At 36.9% G+C, this 20129-nt stretch overlaps 1 protein-coding gene across 1 annotated transcript; it reads right to left on the reverse strand.

Annotated features, from left to right (window-relative positions):
• Positions 1-7618: 7618 nt before the first annotated feature.
• Positions 7619-18042, reverse strand: BET1 (Bet1 golgi vesicular membrane trafficking protein). Its single transcript, XM_056118368.1, has 4 exons — positions 17881-18042; positions 12492-12616; positions 9687-9743; positions 7619-7779 (listed from the first exon to the last, which is right to left on the reverse strand). The coding sequence occupies exons 1-4, from the start codon at positions 17897-17899 to the stop codon at positions 7624-7626; spliced, it is 357 nt and encodes a 118-aa protein (XP_055974343.1). The 5' UTR covers positions 17900-18042; the 3' UTR covers positions 7619-7623.
• Positions 18043-20129: the final 2087 nt, after the last annotated feature.

The raw sequence follows: 20129 nt of genomic DNA on the forward strand, positions 1-20129 counted from the left end.
CAATTTCTTAATTATCTGACTTTCAGTAGAAATACTTCCAGAGTCAATAAGTAAAATAGCAGAAATCCAAAACCAACATTTAATTCTTGAACCCAGCTGTAGAAAGCAAATCACTTCACAATGCTTTTTCAGCATGTCTGATTTGGGGGGGGGGGGTAAACTCTAAATAATAGTGGTGAATCTTTTATTGAAACAATGAATCTAATCAAAGCAGATAGAGTGTTAACTAGAATTCATCTGCCCCACAGGGACTGGGAGGGGTGGGGGGGTGGGGTTTTATTGGGGTTCTTCATGGTAAAAAATAAGTATTGGTAAAGGGAAATGTGTTTGATATTTGCATGACTGAGACCTAAACCTGAAAGCTTTGTAACCTTTCCCACGGTGATTCAATAAAGAAATAAAAAAAAAATTTGATTCAAGGAGTATGGTTCCGTCAGTAAGTCAATCAGTACCTGTGAGGTGAGTGCATCAGCAGCCTGATGGCACCTTCAGACTTCCAGATACCCCAAAATTGTTGCTGTGCCTTTGGCCAGACTCCAAAAACTTCGGGCAAAGTTTACCAAGAAAGTAAACGGCCAAAAGTTAGGTATGTGGGAAACATACCCACAAACCAACTCCAGCTCAGCTATATAATTGGAGTCATGGCCTCTCTGGTTCCTGATTGAACTGCTTAATGGCTATGATTCCAGAGACTCAGAAACAAATCTCGAAACCCAGCAGCTTTTGGCAGAAATGCGTACGGTCCCTGCAGTAGGTTTCTGGTGCTGGGCCAACGCAGGTGGGAATAGGTTTTGTGCCTTGGCCTGTTCCCCCTGGCGGCCCAGTGGCTGCCATCCTCCAGAGGCCACTGGATAGTCAGGTTTGAGCCCGCAGTGAGGAGACACACAGGGCCTCACAGGATGGGGGTGGAGCCGGCCCTTTCCTCCCCGTCCCGAGACCCCAAGTCATCACCCATGAAAGGCTTCTCTGGCTCCTGATCAAGTTGCTTAACGGCCATGATCCAAGAGACTTAGGAGCAAATCTCGGAACCCAGCAGGTTTTGGCAGAAATCCCTCCAGATTTAAGTGTTAAAATTTCGGAATTTCAAAATCACTCGGCCACTACTGTAGCCACGCGACATCATATGTTATTTATAACCAGCAATAGAACACAAATTGTCTACTGTTGCCTTTTCAGCAGATCTGAGTGTTGGGGTAAAATCTCAAATAACAATGGTGGGTCTGGTGTCAAAATATTGAATGTGATCAAAGTAGAGAGAGAGTAATGTGGAAATCATCTGCCCCACAGATAGGTAGGTGGAGGGTGTGGGATGGGGGTATACTGGGGTTGTTGGGGGTGGGGAATGGGCACTGGTGAAGGTATGGGTGTTTCATTGTGTGACCGAGACTTAGAACCGAAAGCTTTGTAACTGCTCTCACGGTGATTCAATAAATAAAATTATATAAAAATAAAAGAAAAAGTAAGGTGAAGTTCATGCACAATTCAATCAGCTAATCAGTGGCTGAATAAATAACCGTACTCCTACATAAAAAATAATAATAAAAATTTGATTCAAGCAATAACCTAGAAGACAATCATTGAAACAATTTTAATTGAAAGACATGAATTTCTCTAACAAAAAAATCACAGTAAGTAAACTGATTATGAAATTTCTATGCGAACCTTTAAATATCTTAATTATCAAGTAATTTATATACACACAGATAAGCAAACAGACACACACATACACACACACACACACACACACACACCACAGTAAATGGGTACAGCACAGTGGGTAAGGCATTTGCCTTGCATGCAGCCAGCCTGGGTTCAATATCCCATATCCCATATGGTCCCACGAGCCTATCAGGTATGATCCCTGAATGCAGAGCGAGGTTAGTCTTGCATACTGCCAGGTGTGACCCCAAACCAAACAAAAATAAAAAATACAATAAAATATTTTAAAAGACTTCCTAAAGATGCTAAGTACTAAATTTGTCTATAAGCTGATTGCACTCCAGTAAGTTCTCTGAAATATAGGCACTAAGACATAATTTACATTCCCATGTCTTTAAAAGGAAAATCGTTTATTTCATATGTTTCAAAGACAATGGATTAGTAAGTAATGAATTAGCAATCTAAAGAACTACAAATTCATTAATAAGTTGAAGAATTGTTTTAAGATATAAATTGATAAACAAAATGTCATTATGCTAATATCTATTTTACCTAAACTTTTTTTCAGTGATTCTATAATTCTTCCCACTTCTTTCCAAACTTGTAGCCAAGTAAGAAATCATATATTCTGATAAAGTCAGAGTCAGAGTCTGCTTCTGTGAGTTATATACTACATCTTTGAATCTTGGTTAAGAAGAAAAAGAAAATTTTATACTACTATGCATACTATGTACACAGACTCTTGTTGAAGTCAGCAAAGTCAACTTAAATTGTTATGTTATTTCAATATTTATTTTGAAGATTAGGAAAGATTATTTTAAGAACTAAACTGGACACTTTGCAAATCTGTTTATTCAAGAGTCATTTAAAGGCTTGTGAAAAAACTCTTCTAAAGGGGCAAACAGATAAAACCTAGCAAATTGAACTCTTAGGCAAAGATAAACTTTAAAAAGCTAGAAAGTCTTTTAAGAGGGAAAGGCTTCACATAAAATATATGGAATGATTCCTGCACTCTGAACATTTAATTGGAGGGAAATTCTTAGAGAATAACAATAGCGTATATTTTTAGTATGATTGGCATACAATATTTTAACTACCAAAAGATGAAAGTTCAATAAACGAATTATCAATTACCCAGAGGGGAAAAAAGTTGACATGAAAATGGCCTTCATGGACACATGAAAAGTGTCCATTAGCACTGGAAATATTATTCTCAAGAAAATTTAATAAATTCACAAACTATGACTTACTTCCATTAAAATACATGTGAGAGATTTGCATTTAGGAAGCGATAAATTCTACATATTTTTCTAACTTATTTTTCTAACTTAAGCATTTGTCCATGTATTTGTGGGGTGTGTGGCAGGATTTGAACCATACTCATCGGTATTCAGAGATTTCTCCTGCTTCTGTGCTTAGAAACCATTCTAGTTGCACTAGGAGAATCATATGGAGTATTGGGAATAAACAAGGGTTGGCCACATGCAAGACCTTAATACTTTTACTATCTCTCGGGTGGCTCTTGTCCATACATTTTTTTTTTTTTGCTTTTTGGGTCACATTTGGCGATGCACAGGGGTTACTCCTGGCTTTGCGCTCAGGAATTATCCCTGGCAGTGCTCAGGAGACCATATGGGATGCTGGGAATCGAACCCAGGTCGTCCGCGTGCAAGGCAAACACCCTACCCGCTGTGCTATCGCTCCAGCCCCATTGTCCATACATTTTTATGACCAGATTTAGGAGATTTTTCATGTTAATAAATTGTGATCGAGTAGGAAAATGTTAACAAGTACAAGTCAGTCCCCACATCTGCCCCCAGAGAGCTACTTTATCACTCACTGTACTGTAAAAATAAACACAATGAAAGGATATGAAAATATTGTAGTAAAAAATCCAAAATTCCAGAGTGATAGTACAGCAGGTAGGGCTCTGGTCTTGGTAGTAACACACCTACGTTTGATCCCTGGTGCCCCTTATGTTCCCTCAAGCCACACCAAGAGTGATGGCTGCGTGTAGAACCAGTAGTGAGCCCTGAGCACTGCTGGGTATGGCCTACCATCCCAGCACGCTCCTCCCGCCATGGATCCCCAAACCCCAAATCCAACACTTAATCTGTGGAAAGATTTTTGAGGTTTGAGTTATTTTTTTATCAAAGTTTAAAATGACTGATTCTTACCAATATGTCTTATTAAAATATTGTAGTTTGCTGATATTTAGAAGAAAAAAAGAAAGTATTATTTATTGTAAGAATAACTCAGTTGGAATTTTGTAAATTAAGATCTTTGTGCCCCTTGACTTCATGAGTAAATTTCAAAACAGAATAAAGTTAAAAATACAATTTTAGAGAACACAAAAGGATATAGAACAGAAATATAATTTGTATCAAATTTCTGCAGATAAAGAACTTTCTAAATTTCTCTCCCTTCAAAATTTTGCTTCCAGATTTTTATATGCTCTGTTGTTTTCTAACTTAAACAAATCAGGTACTTCCCCAAAAGATAGGTGTTTTTTCCTTAAATTCTATCAAATTGCTGTGGATGAAAAAAATACAATAAACTAAAACAAAAAAGCAAAGTGAAGTCAACCCAGAGAATTATGAACAACCCTAAAAAGTAGAAACTCAACTTTTCACTCCAGCAGGAAAGTGGGAGAAAAACGGTTAAAATATTCACAGCAGCAAGCACGTTACTGTGATAGTCCAGAAATCTCAAGGACCTGGCCACAAAGCCACAAAGGCAACAACTTTCACTGAGTACAAACTATGAAACTTTTCTAATTTTACAGGTAATGCTGTATTTAACAAAATAAATGTATTTAACAAAATAATCCCAAGACGGTCACCACAACCTACTTAAAATTTTTATTCCTATAAGTGACATGAAGAGGTTATAAGTTCAAAGTCACAATGTGTATGACAGCCTGTATTTGTTTGGCATTGTGATTTCGTAGCTTTTAGTAACAGCTATACTTTTCTGCTTCCTAGTAAATATTTAAAGTTTATTCATCAGTATGGACTGATTAAGTTATTTACTCATTGAATGAACCCAAATTATCAACTGTTTTGCTACCTTCTCTGCAAAAAAACAAATTCAATGCATTTTAATTTGAAATTTAAGAGTATTGAAAAAATTGAATAAGTGGTTTATTTTACAGAACCAAAAGCTTTTTATGGGTGCAGGTGCTAGGGTTTTGCCCTCCGAAATTTTGACGCTTGAAATACTGCATATTTATTTTAGATTTATCCTCTATTTTTCTCTCAAATAATATCTAAGAATTAATTTGTAAGCTAATTTAAATTCTATCAATAGTATATATAATTCTCCCTTTCCTAAGTGTGGAGACTGATGCCAGATATACTTTGTTACGCAAATGGATTAGCACACTTTCAAGAAACAACTTCTAGTGATGCGGTAACTTTGAAGAAAAATTTGGAGAATTGGGAGTTTTATGAATTATCTTATGAATCTCCTTTGCCACTTAAAATACTGGTTATCATGTCTCACCTACCACAGCCACAAAATCTGCACTAGCACTGCTACATAAGGATTATAACATAAATAACAGTTATGAGCCTCCTAGAAACCTTTAAGTCTTTTCCCTACTTATTAAGAGTTTATAACGATTTAAATTTTGCATTATATTGATGCTACCCCTACATTTTATCCTATATAATACTTTTTCCCTAGGGATTCCCAAAGAGAAGTAAAGGATGATGGCGAAAAGATCCCTGACTGACAGGGACAGTCCTGTCTGGAGAACTTCTGCCAAGAATACTGACAAAGACAGTGATCACAGAGGATAACATGAATAATAACATAAAAAATCCTGGACAATGAGATTCGTTACTGCAAACCTCTTTTCTGAAATTCTCTATCACTTTAATGAGAAAATATAATAGTTTTCTTTTTTTTTAATTTTTATTAGTGAAACACCATGAGGTATAGTTGTAGACTTACAAATTTTTGTGCTTGGGTTTAGAAAATATAATAGAGTTTAAACGTGTTTTTATACTTTCCTATAAGAGCCAACCTTGCCTTTTCTGGTTTTCCTGAAACTTTGATCTAATCTTCCATTGGCCATTCTCTTTTGTTGACATCTTCAAAGTATTTTTATTTGTCTTTCAGTTCTTTCCTTCTTCTTAACTTTATTGATTATGATCTATGAGTCATTCCTAAGCTCTGATGCCATATCACTGGCAAAGAGCACATAATTAGGTAATTCATAAAAAAAGGCATTCTCTAATATTATAAAATTATTTATAGATATATCTATATAAAATATATAATTATTACAAAAACTTCTCACTTAGACGCTACAGTGTCATCTCAAAGTCTAAAACCCTCAAAAAATAATTTTCTAATGTGTTTTACTTTGTTCGTCAAAGAGAGATCAGAGAGTGATTATTACAAATAAGGCACTTTCCATCATATTTACTTTACAGAACAATAATGGAATAGGTGAAATTAAGGCTTCAAACACTGAGCATGTGAAGGAAGAGAGATAAGAACTCAGGTCATTGACTCAAACTATTGTTCCTCCCATCACATCTCAGGCCTATTTCTTTCCTGAAGTTTAACTCTCTTAATTGCTCCCACCCTGGCAGTCTTACCTTTGAGTAAAAAAGAGAAGCCTAAATGACAACAAATGCAGCCAAGAAAGACCGAACCTATATTGTCAGATAATTTGGGATAAACAAAAAGGTCTGCAAAAACAGAAAATTCAAAGATAACTGATTTCTAATTCAAAAGCATAAAGAATTAAGGATTTTGAAATGACTTCCTGGTTTATATCATTTGTCTGAAGGAAGTTCTGAAATAATAGAAGCATACACTATTTTTTATGATTTTTTTTTAATCTGGAGTATTTTCAGGAATATGTCCCAGGATGTATGTGGAAAATAAGAAACTTGAACACAAAAGAAAAAAGTCAATTAAGATAATATTGAATTAAAAATTTTTATTTTTGGCACCGATAAATGGGTACATTCCCCAAAAGGAACAATAACAGAGATTTAACCGAATTTTAATATTTATTTATACTCAACTGTCCATCTATGTGTTTGCTTTCTATAAACATTCTAAACATTCTAAATCAAAACAAGAGTACTCAACTCCATGATCAATGCCTGAGTATTTAGAATGTTTTTAAGCACATCATAAGGCAGAGGCAATTAATATTCTTAAACACTTTATTTTATCCCCAAAGCTCAGCAATTACTCTAGCTTCACATCATTTTGTCACAAATGATAACCAAATGGCCACCTATGCCATTACAATTATGAAACCATCATAAGCCAAGTAAGTAACATGTGTAAAGTTAATATAAAATTAACAGCTATTCCAGTACACATTTATATTGGGCTTTACTAGAAATAAGTACAAAAAAGCAAGCTTTATTAAAGAATCACATCATTGGGGAAAGAGGAGCCACATCAAAATATGATAAGAAAATCTTAAGGTAATATGAAATTGGCCTATGATTTTAACCAGTAAGTTGACAACAATTCAGAATATATTTACCAATTCCATCAAAATTTGTGTAAAACACCAGTTCAGCATTAGGGTCTGCAGGCAGGCATCATGATACACTCCCAACTGTCTGGACATGAAACATACACAATCTTTATTGTATCTAAGAACAGAATATTTACTGCTCTTTTATTGTTTGGACAGTTAGAAAACAATAGAAAATTGTTAGGACCAGACTACCTTCAGCCTATCTCAATACCCCTGAAAATAGAGGCAAGAAAAAAAATTAAATCATTCAGAAACTGTATTGAAACAGTACAGTACTGAAAGAGCAATATGATCTATAGAAACAGTAAAGTTCAGTAATCTTCAATGGAAAAATGCCAGACTATTTGAAAATTAGGAATGTTTTAATGTTTTTTTTTTTTTTAATAACCAAAGTGGTACTCAAAGCCTTTACGATAGAACAAATTCCAAACTCGCACTTACTTGCATCACCTTAGTTTAATAATCCAGTAAATGACAAAAAAGACAAATAATGAAAACAGCATCATATAGCACAGCAGCCTTGTTTGACTTCCTCTGGATAAAATTTTCAGTTTTCCCATAGTTTTACCTAGAAATCCAGTTGTAGAATCAAATTGTGAATCCTATGTGAAGGAAAGAAAAATGCAATAGTTATTCTAATATTTTACACGTGCACATTAAGGTTTTTCATTGACAGTTGTTGTGTCAATTCATTAGCCTGTTTTTAACTAGAGTGATCAAACTGTTCCAAGCAAAACAGAGTAATTCTTTCAAAGATGAAAAAGTTCATCATTATCCCCAAAGCATTCCCTTCAGCCCCACTGTAATTCAAAACCTTAAGCTATTTTAAGTCTTATCTTTGTTAAGGAGATAAAAAAAAAATCAACAAAAAAGGTAAGCTGTTTCTATCACACAGATTTTTCCCCAATTTTTGCTGAGGGATTGCTTTACAAAATTAAAAGGTTGACTGCACCCTAGTATAACACCAGCCAAAATTTAATAAGGTTGCAGTTAAGTGTATCTGTATGTCTAAGACCTTTTTTTTTCTTCTAAAGACAGCTGGCTTGGAAGCAAAGTTTATAAAAAGTTAAAAAGTACCATGTAAAAAAAAGAGAGAGACAGATAGAGCATCATATCCAGTAATAAATTGTAGCAAAGACAAAACTACAGCTGTGAAAAATTATCGTATTAAAACAAAGCTGAAAACATCTTGAAATTGAGAGAACTAGGTATGTCTTCTATGTCCTAGTATGGATTAAAATGTACTTCCATAGAATCACAATATTCCCAAATGTAAAGGCCCCTGGCATAATGATAACCTTTGTGTTTTTCAGGTTCTGTGTAGTTCACAGATCTGTAGTTTTTTACCATGTTTATCCACTGAAATCATACAGGTTTCTTTTTAAAAATATATGTATGTACCTAGTAATCTCTCCAGAAATTTAAAATAAGTATTTCTGGAATCAGGCTTAGGTATCCTCAGGAAGTAGCCCAGGCAATCCTAATGCAAAATCTTAGAGCAAAGGCTGCTCTCAATGACAAAGTCATTTTTGAATCATAAAATCACACAAATTTACAAGTGTATAGGGCAACTAGGAGAAACTCAAAGAAGTTTGGCATCCAAAATAAACTGAATGAAAGGAAGACTAACAAAAGAAGGTATGTTAGCCTTTTATCTATGAGCAAATAAAAGGCTCTCAGATATTACTGTGTTCATATCTTACTGATTTGTTCAGAAGTGATCCATAGAGATCATGTAAAATAAACAGGCTGTAGGGGATGGAGCGATAGTTCAGTGGGTAGGGCGCTTTTGCCGGGTTCAATTCCCAGCATTCCATATGGTACCCTGAGCTCCGCCAGTGATTCCTGAGTGCAGAGCCAGGAATACCCCGCGCTTCTCCAGGAGTGACCCCCCCCCCCCCAAAAAAAAAGAAGAAATAGGCTTTATAGTAAGAGCGAAAAACCTTTAGTTGGCTGTATATTAGATACTTCTTGATTATTTGTAGTTTTATACACTAAATACTCTAAGAATACTCAAAATAATTATTTGTCCTAAGTCTCTAATGGGCTAGAGCGGTAGCACAGCAGGTAGGGCATTTGCCTTGCACACAGCCAACTTGGGACATCCTCCATCCTTCTCAGAGAACCCGTCAAGCTACCGAGAATATCCCACCCACATGGCAGAGCCTGGCAAACTCCCCGTGGCATATTCGATATGCCAAAAACAGTAACAACAAGTCTCACAATGGAGATGTTACTGGTACCCACTCGAGCAAATGGATGAACAACAGGAGGATAGTGCTACAGTGCTAAGTCTCTAACAGTGCTTCAAGTACAGCATTAAAGATGCATGGCTTCTATTTGTTCATTAGGAATAATGAAGTCTTAAGGCAAGCTAAAAATGTTAAACTATAGCCAAAATAAACTTCATGGTTACTTCAAACCAGCTAGATATAAATGGATGGAAATCCAAAACTTGTGATCTCTAGATCAATTTGAAACTAGGTAAAAGTAAATCATTACCACTTACCATATCAGCTAGTAATTTATTTTGACTTTTAACTTCATGGCCTATTTCAATGGAAAGCTATAACAAAGAAAACATACTATTACTCACATAATACATTTAAGAATTAGAAAATATAAAAGAATAATACCACTATAAACATACATTTTCTCAAAATGGCATTCTATAAATCTATTTTATTCTCCATACGTCTTCTCAAAACAGTGACAATGATGGGAAATATATCTGCGATTCTGACTCTTTCCCAGTTCTAGCTATGTCTCCTTGCTTTTCATTATGATTATATTTTATCATTCAATTCAATCTTTTAAATTTTGGTTTATGGTTTTTGGTTGGTGATTCTCGTATCTATGAATATTTTTGCTTTATTTCTCATAATGTTATGTTTTACATTTAAAAATATCTATACTGCCAATTCAAATCTTGATATATTTAGTGTTTCACAAATAAAATATGATAAATTCTGAATATATACCCATACCAATCATTTCTTTAGATTTAAAATATATTTTAATATATTAAAAATCAAAAGTTAGTATTATCTGTATTCTGAAATACTATAGCAAAGTGGCCAAGGCTAAAAAAAAAAACAATATTATATGAGTAAATATGACTCTTATTTAAGCTAAAACCTATTTACTCAGTCACATGACAAATTCATCAAAGACTTCATTTTCAAAATATTTAAATATTTAAATAGATGAAATCAGCTACTGAAAAATTCGACAAACCATTATAAACATTGTTTTCAAGTTACTCTGTCTGGAAAGTATATGGAAAATAAACAAACACTGTCCTCCCGTTGTTCATTGATTTACTTGAGCTGGCCCAGTAATGTCTCCATTTTGAGACTCGTTGTTACTGTGTTTGGCATATCGAATACATCACGGGTAGCTTGCCAGGCTTTGCCATGCGAGCGAGATACTCTTGGTAGCTTGTCAGGCTCTCCGAGAGGCGGAGGAAACGAACCCTGCTTGGCCGGGCTGGCTGCGCGCAAGGCAAACTCCCTACCACTTGCTATCGCGGGCTGGAGCAATAGCACAGCAGGTAGGGCATTTGCCTTGCAAGCAACTGAACCAGGTTCGATACCCAGCATACGGAAAATATCAACAAAAAACCATACTTGGGGCCGGAGGTAGGCAGGTAGGGCGTTTGCCCTGCACGTGGCCAACCCGGGTTCAATCTCCGGCATCCTATTTGGTCCCCAAAGCACTGCCAGGAGTAATTCCTGCGTGCAGAGCCAGGAATAAACTACCAATTCAAATCCTGAGCATCACTGGGTGTGACCCAAAAAGAAAAAAAAAACTATAGAATACTACATTGAATAGAAGATAGCTTTTGTTGCAAATTCAACAATTTAGAAAGATTAAAACAACTATAAATCTAGATAGACTAAACTTCCTATTTTCTATAACTTCCATTCATGTTAAGGAAAGAATTTTCTAGAGCGTCACAACTTTCCTTTCACTATTGATTCACTCCTTTTGATTTAATGTGACATTGAAAACAGTAAGTTTTTTATACTGAAATAGTTTCCAGGCTGAACACAATTCAATTTTGCAAAGGTAAATGAAATCCCAATTAGGCTCTGGCAACATGAACTTATACTGAATACTCTATAAGAGTATAGCAGGATCATTATAATGCAAAATCATTAACATCATCTTTTTATAATTTCCCTTCATATAATATGTATCACCATTCAGTACATATTTACTCAATACTATGAATAAAGAATTATGCTAGAAACTATATAGACCATGAAAGTCAGTACAGGAGAAAACCATCCAGCTGGTAAATGTCTTTCACACACATAATTCTAATGCGGATATTATATAGTAAACACTACAGAAACAGTACAACTAGCTTTATGTTTATAAGGGAATAAGTTACTTTTAATATTCTACCCAGGCAAAGATTGGATGATGAGCCAGGGCCTTTCAGTATGGGCAAGATGCCAGCCAATACAAGGGAGATAAATCTGAAGGTGAAAGATCGCATATTCAAACAGACAGGCACTAGGAAATTGGCAGTGTACATAGTACAGAAAACTAATTGTCTGGCAGAAAGTATAAGCAATTCTGGAAATGCGACAAGTGAGATCTGAAAAGCTATGGCCAAACTCTTAAGGACTTCTCTGATCAGAGTGTAAAGAGTCAACATGATTACATCCAGAGGGGACACAGAAGACTTCTAGGAGTACAGGACATAATTTTACTAATTGTATCAAGAGCTGATTATAGTGGTACATAGCTCAGACTGTGTCAGGCAACAATTAGCAGAGGTAGGAAAGGTCAAGAAGATTTTATAGTATTTCATTTAAGAAAAAAAAAAAAAGGTCAGTACTGAAAATTAAAATTTAAAAAAAAAAAGCACAAAAATAGACAGGAGGAAGAAAGAAACATAAAAGTTGGTGACTAACCTGAGGTACAAAGGCAGAAACATAAAGACTGAAATCTGCAAGATCTGCAGCTTAGGAGATGAGAATGAGAAAAAAATCAGAAGGGCTCCTTGGGAGTGTGATATTACTACAGACAACAGTCAGTCATTTAGATTTAACAAACAAAAATATCTGGAGTTTCAGAAAATAATCAAATGTATCATACCTTTTGATTGGTCATATTTTCTAGGCATCTACTTAAATCATGTTCTAAAACTGTGAGTGCACCTTGACTTCACAGAACTATATATACTATTTTGGTAAATGAATTTCTGATGCCCATGAAAGTAATTAGTGAATAATAATGTTTATATACGTATGTAAATATACAACATTTAAAAGACTCTAGCATCTAGTCATGTACTTACAGATTTTATAGCGGTGACTTTGTTTCTCAGACTTTCAGTGAGTCTGTCATTTTCTTCTTCACAGGCACTGTACCCACTGTTGGCATAGCCGTAGTTTCCATAGTTGCCAGGAGGCATACCTTCACCTGCCAGAATCAGAATCACAAGCATAGTTATGACACAAATGCAAGGCTCTTTCAAAACCTTAATAGGAAAGACTGAAAAAGACCCCTGGAGGGCGTTGCAGACCATGTATATATCTGATATACAGATTCAAATAATTTTTTTAAATTAATAATCAGAGATCAGATCAATTCTCATATATTCTCTTAAGCAAAGAAGATCCGACTTATTTCAATATACATTGATTGAATGTTTATTGGCTGCCCAAAAGACACTGAAATAGGCCCCGCTACACAATGTTCAGGATATATTCTCTGCTCAATACAACTTGCCCTTCTAAAAAAGATCAAAAAGTATTAGCATCCTGCATTTGTCCTTCTTCTGACTTCCTTCACTCAACATTGGTACCTTCTAGTTCCAAACAGGTAAAAAATATATTTTTTAAATAGTACACAGTGAAACAACACAGTGAAGCTTGCATATGATGTGAGAGAGGGAAGACAGTACAGCAGGAAGGAACCCATTACAAAGGGAGGATCCTTAGTGGTGTCTCTTTCTCTAAATTAGAAAAGAAACACGCTGACTGGGCACTACAAGAGTGATTAATTCATTCTTCAACAAATACTTCAGCAATTATCATGTGCCAGACCCATTCCCAAGTGCTACTTGTATATGCCATAGCTTCTAGGGAACAGCACTGAGAAAAAGAAATACAGTTTCCACTTTCCTAGTACAAGCACTAATAAGTCATCAGCTGGAGTGATGTATGAACAGTGAATATGTGTGTGTGTGTGTGTGTGTGTGTGTGTGTGTGTGTGTGTGTGTTTTGGGCATTAAGAGTGAATAGCATAATTGAGGATTTCTTTAATCAACTTGTCTATGTTGATTATGACCATATTTAACAATTATCTTTATATGACTAAATTTGGTTTTGGGTCACATCTTGTGATGCTCAGGGCTGCAGAAGTGCCTGGGACCCACAAGGGTCACAAGTGGTAAAAAGAACACATAGAGCCAAGGATCAACTTGGGGCCATGAAGTGTCAGGGATCAACCTGGCGCCTCAGTGCAAGGCATGTGCTCCAGTCCTTTGAGCGGTTGCCCCAGAACCTCACATTGTTGAAAGTAACTTAAATCACTAATTTGCTTAGTAAATAAAAATGCCTATTCATTGAATAATGATTATCTCAAAAAAAATAGTAAAAAGACTGATGAAGGACTATTAGGGAAACAAAATAAACCTGGTGGTTATATCACAGTCATTTCTAGTCCTCTGTATGTGGAATTTTTTTTTTCTCTGCAGGAGCTTTTTGGACCACAAAACACTAGATAGTTGGACTGACCAAGGGTTGGAGTAAAAATCTTCAGTGCTGCAGCTGTGGACAAACCCAGTCCCAAAAGACCGAGACTGCTCGCCAACAAATATATAGCTCAAAAGGACTCCATTGGACAGGGATTAAAGCAAACACAACAGTGGTGTGAAATTATGGGGACAGAGGGTGAGGAAAGAGAAACTATTTCTTTAATCTCAAAGAGAAGAGATAGTGCCAGTGATAGAGGAAGTTTAAGGATGATTGAGATGTAAGAAAACCTGTGTTTTTTTTTTCCCCAATAAAACAGGTGCTTTCCTGAGGCCAGAGCAGCAAGTAATGTGCTTTGTTTTGTCCCACAGCCATCGAGGTTTAATTCTTGGCATCTCTCTCTGAAACCCACTAAGAGTGATCCCTGAGTGTAGAGCAAGGAGTAAGCCCTGAAGAATACCAGGTGTGGTTCAAAAAGCAAAGCATAACAAAACAAAACAAAACAAAAAAATAGGTGTTTTCCTTAGCAATGTACTGATCATGCAGTACTTGGGGTTGAACAAAGCTACACCCTGTGCTGGGCAGGATGAGGGAGAAAATGGGAAACTGATGATCAAACTCAGACTAAGAACATGCTAGCTGTGTGCTATACCACTTGAACTATCTTCCTAGTCCTCAAGAAACTTTTAAGGAGCAATACAAATCTCACTTTCTCTAAAAAGCAAAACTCCTGTATCTGATAAAACAGCTCTGACTGTATACAGTATTAATATTGCATTTTAGACTCAACTCCAAGAGCTGTTTAATTCATGGGTGCTTATGCTTCAGAAATACACACAATAAAAAAGTTCTTTCAGTGTTCCTAAGTTAATCAAATGATGAATAAATCTGAATTCAATGTTACTAACGAACATGCATACCTTTGATGAGAACATGAGAACAGAATAAGCTTCTTTGAGAGTAGAGACAGTGTCTCATACTCCTTCTACGCTGCTCCTGTTAAGTACCTTACAGCAATCTTCACCACAATCACAAAAAAACACAACAAAACGTTTAACAGTCTGTTCCAGAGGGGAAATTGCATTATCCCCAATTTCCCTCTACTGCTGACACATTATCCACAAAGTATTCCTAGAGGGGGCTATTATGAAAGTGTCAGTCTCTCCACCCAGAAATTAAAACACCATTAAAAGAAAAATGCATCATTCCTTCATTAATCAGTGCTACTCTCTACAAATGCTAATACAAACATGGTCATGAAAAAAAGGAAAATGACTTATTGTATGACTAAGTTTTTTTTTTTCCCCTTTCTTTGGTGGGCCAGGGGAGGCACACCTGGCAATGCTCAGAGGTAATTTCTGGGTCTGTGCTCAGGAACCCTTTCTGGTGATGTTCTGGGGGCCATATGGGGTGCTGGAGATCAAACCTGAGTGAACTGCATGCAAGGCAAGAGCCTTACCCCCTGAACTATCTCTTCAGCCCATAACTGTTTCTAAATATAAAATATATATAGACTTATGTGTATTTATAATTTTTGATTGGATGAAATTACTTATGAATTTCACCAAGGAATTCTCAAATTAGCGGTCATTTCTCTGTTTCATTTGTTTTGCTCCTTTGCTGCTCCTCTTCCTGTTAGTTCAAAACTCTCACCTTATATGTTGCTCAGAAATCTTTCAATGCACATGTCTACTATTATAGAGTTTAGTCCCTTATGCTACCGCCTACTCACATTAAAGAAAGAAAAGCAAAATGCTAGAAATTACTACTCCAAACTTAGTCATATCTTTTGTGTGAAGTACTACTATGAAAAGTTGTATAAAAAGACCATTCTTAGCTTGTGTCCTTTAAGCTACTTCTTTTGAGTGAGTTTTTATCAATAACTGTGTCAAACTGTTACCAAGAGTCAAATAAGTGTGGCAGCTTTTTTATCACTATTTTTCACAAGTTTCAAATTCCAGGCCAATACATATTAATATCCTAAAAAGAAAAAAAACAAGATTTGAAAAGGCTCTGTCACAGAGATTCTATTTTCATTGGTTTGAGGTCAAGGTGACAATGGTTAAAAAGCTCTTCAAATCAATCTACTGTACATCTATGGCTGAAAATTAACCCTTCACATATCCCTTTTCCTGCCATCATGAGACACTGCTGCATAGAAAGTTCAAAGAGAGTAGGGCTGGAGTGATAGTACAGTGGGTAGGGCGTTTCCCTTGCACATGGCCGACCTGGATTCGATCCCCAGCATCCCATATGGTCCCCCATGCACCACAAGGAATAGTTCCTGAGTGCAGAGCCAGGAGTAACCCCTTAGCATCGCTAGGTGTGACCCAAAATACAAAAAAAAAAAAAAAAGGACAGGGTTCAGTTACAAGATACCACCTGGATTCTTAAACTGTGGAGTCACACTGAGGTCACAAAACTGAATGAGGGGTTAACAGAGTTTGACAGCAGTAGATGTTCCCAGAATTCATAAGAATGAAAAATTTATTTAAGAGCAATCATAAAATATATTTATGGCAATGCTCACCCCATACTGTATTTCTTTGGTGAAAATAGAATCACAAAGTAAAAATTTTAAGCCTTGTTCTATAACATGGTTCTATATTCCCCATTCCAACAAGTCACTTTAATCATAACCTTTCAACATAAACTTACAATTCTAGGTTGACCATTAAGAGAGTGAGATGGTGGGCTTCCTTCCAACTAGAATCTACCTCTCTCCTGCTTCCATTGTTGTTGCTCTAGTTCAAGTTCTTAAGTTCCACAAAGTTTCTATTCCAAACTTCTCTGAAATCCTCAGGACATCCATTCTCTGCAGAACTTTGGGGTTTGAATGCATAACTACCACCTTGTATTATAATTTATCTCTGCATATGTTGCTATTCTACAACTAAATTAAAATTCTAAGTAAGAACAATGTCACACATATACTTAGCTTTCTCAAGTGCCCGATGTCTCAAGACAGCACTAATGATGAAACAGAAAACATTAAGTCGTATGTTTTCAGTCACTAAGTTTGCTTGCTCAACCGAGTTATTGTTTTTCTTAAACGTACCCAGCAAACTTTCTATCACCCAAATATTCGTACAAAAACAATTTTCAAAAGTTACTTCTCATTTCACAATTTGTTAGTAGTATAGAGATAACTGCAAACTTCACTAACTTTAAAGACCTCAAACTTGTACAAAATATTTTTCTTTTCTTTTCCATCTTAGAACAGAAAGGGGCAACTTTTTAAAATACTTTATGCATTTCTCACTCTATACACTGAGTTAGAATAAGCTATACTGTAAAAAAAAATCTCTTAACAGCTTTACAACTAGAAAATGGGTTTTAATGGCCCTTTCAAAGTTCGTGTGTCTAGTTATTACAGCTTCTGAAGCCAAAAGATCAAGAACAAACAAGTCACCAAGCCTAGTGATATTCGACTGTCTGAACAGTGGAACAAAATTTAGATAAGAAATGCTGTGTGGAAAACGGCCTTTGACCCTGATGTCACATATACGCATATAAGAGTAATGATGTGTACATTTACCTTTGTAACTGTTACTCTATAATTAAGATTTCATATGCAATACTACAGGTTTCTCTTCTGAAGAAACTAAGAGACTGTGCCAGTTAAGAAAGAAAAGAAAAAGAGAAGTGGCCCGAACGAAGCAGTAGTTTCCAAAAATTCCATTCAATGTTAATAATACAAAAACAAAACAACCCCTTGACCTCGGAGTTGGCACCTTTACACAACCCACCCCCAGAATGCCACTGCTCTCTCGAAACCTCTGATCCAAACTCGGGTCCGAATAAAACTTAAGAAAACCTCAAGGAGAGGGGACAGACGGAGTTTCCAAAGTTTGCACACTTCGGAAGATCCCTCCAACCGTGGTGCTTTCTGGCTCATTTTCATAACATCAGGTAACATCCCACGTCCCGGCTCCTGACATGAACGAGCCTAGGGCCCTGAACTTCGAACCTGAGACCTCTTCTTACCCAGGCCTGCGCGCCTCATCCTGCCAGGAGGGAGGAGGAAGGCGGGCGGAGGGTAGGTAGGAAGGCGGACCACCCGGACAGCGTCTTCAGTACCAGGTCCCGGCGAGACACCAAGATTTTCCACTAAAGCGCCACGACATCAATACTCTAAACATCGCGCACGCTGATGGCGTCACGCCGGCGCTTAGTGAGGCCGTAGCGCCTGCTCGGTGGCATTCTGGGAAATGTAGTTCACGGCCGGCGCGGGTCGCAGGGCGGCTAGCTGGCTTTCAATGCGCTGGGGAAGTACAAGCGGCTCTTCATTGGCAAAGACACTCAAGTTTAGGATTCTGGCTGCCCTTCGCTGAGCTCCTGTTCTTCCAGGAGATGGTGCTTTCGAATTGTTGGCCCGAGTTCAAGCCCTTCCCTTCCCGGACCCCAAGAGAAGATTGTTGATCTGTAAACCCGCTTCCTCTATTTCCCCAAACCTTCTAGATTAGTTTAAAGAAAACTTTATCCAAGTTTCTGTCCAGCACATAAGTATTCTGAGATTCACAGAAGAGTCAGAAGAGGATAACATGTTTATGCCCGGTCACTGTCACCCCGTAGAGAGAACCAGGTCCCTTGGAATGGGACCCCTGCACAGATAAAGAGCTGCTGGGAAGAGAAGGGGATGTCTTCTGAGACACTAGATTTAGTTCCTCCTTAATAGAGGGATTGCTCCTTGGCAAAGAATCATAAATCTAACTGGTAAAGAGTTGAAACAAACGCCTAAACTGCCTTTGTGCCTCTCACGGGGGGGTTGGATGTGGGGGATGGGGGTACCACACCTAGCAGGACTAGAGAATCATTCTCAGCACTGATCTGAAACCAATTCTGAATTACTGCATCAGCCAGATGTGCACTTTTTAAACTGACACGAAGGAAACAGAAATATTTTCGCCAGTCTATGTGTTTAAAACTATGCTGGTTGTGTGGCGTGGTCTTGGAATAGGAATTTTATTTGAAATAAAATACACTGGGTTTCATTTTGTACTGAAGATTAAATGAAATGACTTTTTTAAACAGCAAATACTGGTAGACAAATGCTCAAGCAAAGTCCAAGAGGATTTTGTTGTTACCGTTTCTAAAGATTTCTGAAAATGTAGTATCTGCTCAGTTGGTGTTTTTATATCTACTTCTATATTCACTGCATCACTGTATCACTGTATCATTGTTCATCGGTTTACTCAAGCGGGAGCCAGTAACGTCTCTATTCCTCCCAGCCCTGAGATTTTAGCAGCCTCTTCTTACTGTCTTTTCCCAGTGATTGGAGGCTCTTTCAGGGTCAGGGGAATGAGACCTGTTGTCATTACTGGTTTTGGCATATTGAATACACCACAGGGAGCTTGCCAGGCTCTGCCCGATTAGTAGCCTTAGTCTCTTTGTAAAATATACATTACAACTATATAAGATAGGGGAAATTAACAATCCAATAGCGTTTTGAGAGAAAAAACTCTATTAATATGCCATCTCACTGAATTAAAGTAGAATTAAAGAATTTTCATCAGTTATTGCAAATTAACATCAGAAACTTATAAGAGAAATGATAGCTAGTCTTTACATTAAAAAGTTTTATTTTCCTAAGGAGCCATGATTTGCAGTTATTCATAGTGAATTTTAGACATACTATATTCCAGAATCATTCGAAGCCATCAATCTTCTTCCCTCCACTAGGTTTCCTAGGTTGCTTCTCACCCATCCCTAGTCTGAGGTCTTGACAAGTACATTTTTGTTTGGTTGTTGGAGTTTGGATCTCTTGTTTTCACTGTTTGCTGACTCTGTGGGTTGGATAGTTAAGTCACTCCTTTACACCACAGAAGTACTTGGATCCCCAAGTCCCTCCCACCCATTGGTTCTCTGTCTATCTCTTTTCCCACCCCCCTTCCATTTAATTGTTTCTTTCCTTCTCTGTCCTTCTCGCTATACTCTGGGGCCAAGAGTGGTCTAGGAACACCCCTTTCAAAGATTGCATTCCATTGTTTAGTTATTCTGTATCCCTCAATGAGATTGTCCTGTGTTCTGGCTTACTTCTTTTAACATTTTATCTTCCAGTTACATTCATGCTGCAATGAATGCATGACTTCATAGTTCCTTACAATTGTGTGTGTTCCTGTGTGTGTGTGTGTGTGTTTATCATGATCCACTTATCTATCACTAAACACCTAGGCTGATTCTTCTTTTTAGTTGGTGGCAGTATCTTTTGATATAAAAAGTACATCAACTTTATA

This window comes from Sorex fumeus, unplaced genomic scaffold (genome assembly GCF_029834395.1).
Source record: "Sorex fumeus unplaced genomic scaffold, SorFum_2.1 ptg000037l, whole genome shotgun sequence".
Taxonomy (NCBI): domain Eukaryota; kingdom Metazoa; phylum Chordata; class Mammalia; order Eulipotyphla; family Soricidae; genus Sorex; species Sorex fumeus.

Bases quoted from the DNA above. Each gene is read 5' to 3' on its own strand.
- BET1 (XM_056118368.1), bottom strand. The intron at 9,744-12,491 runs GTAAGTACATGA...TCTTTGTTATAG, and splicing joins AAGTCACCGCTATAAAATCT to CTTTCCATTGAAATAGGCCA. The intron at 7,780-9,686 runs GTAAGTGGTAAT...TCCTTCACATAG, and splicing joins ATAAATTACTAGCTGATATG to GATTCACAATTTGATTCTAC.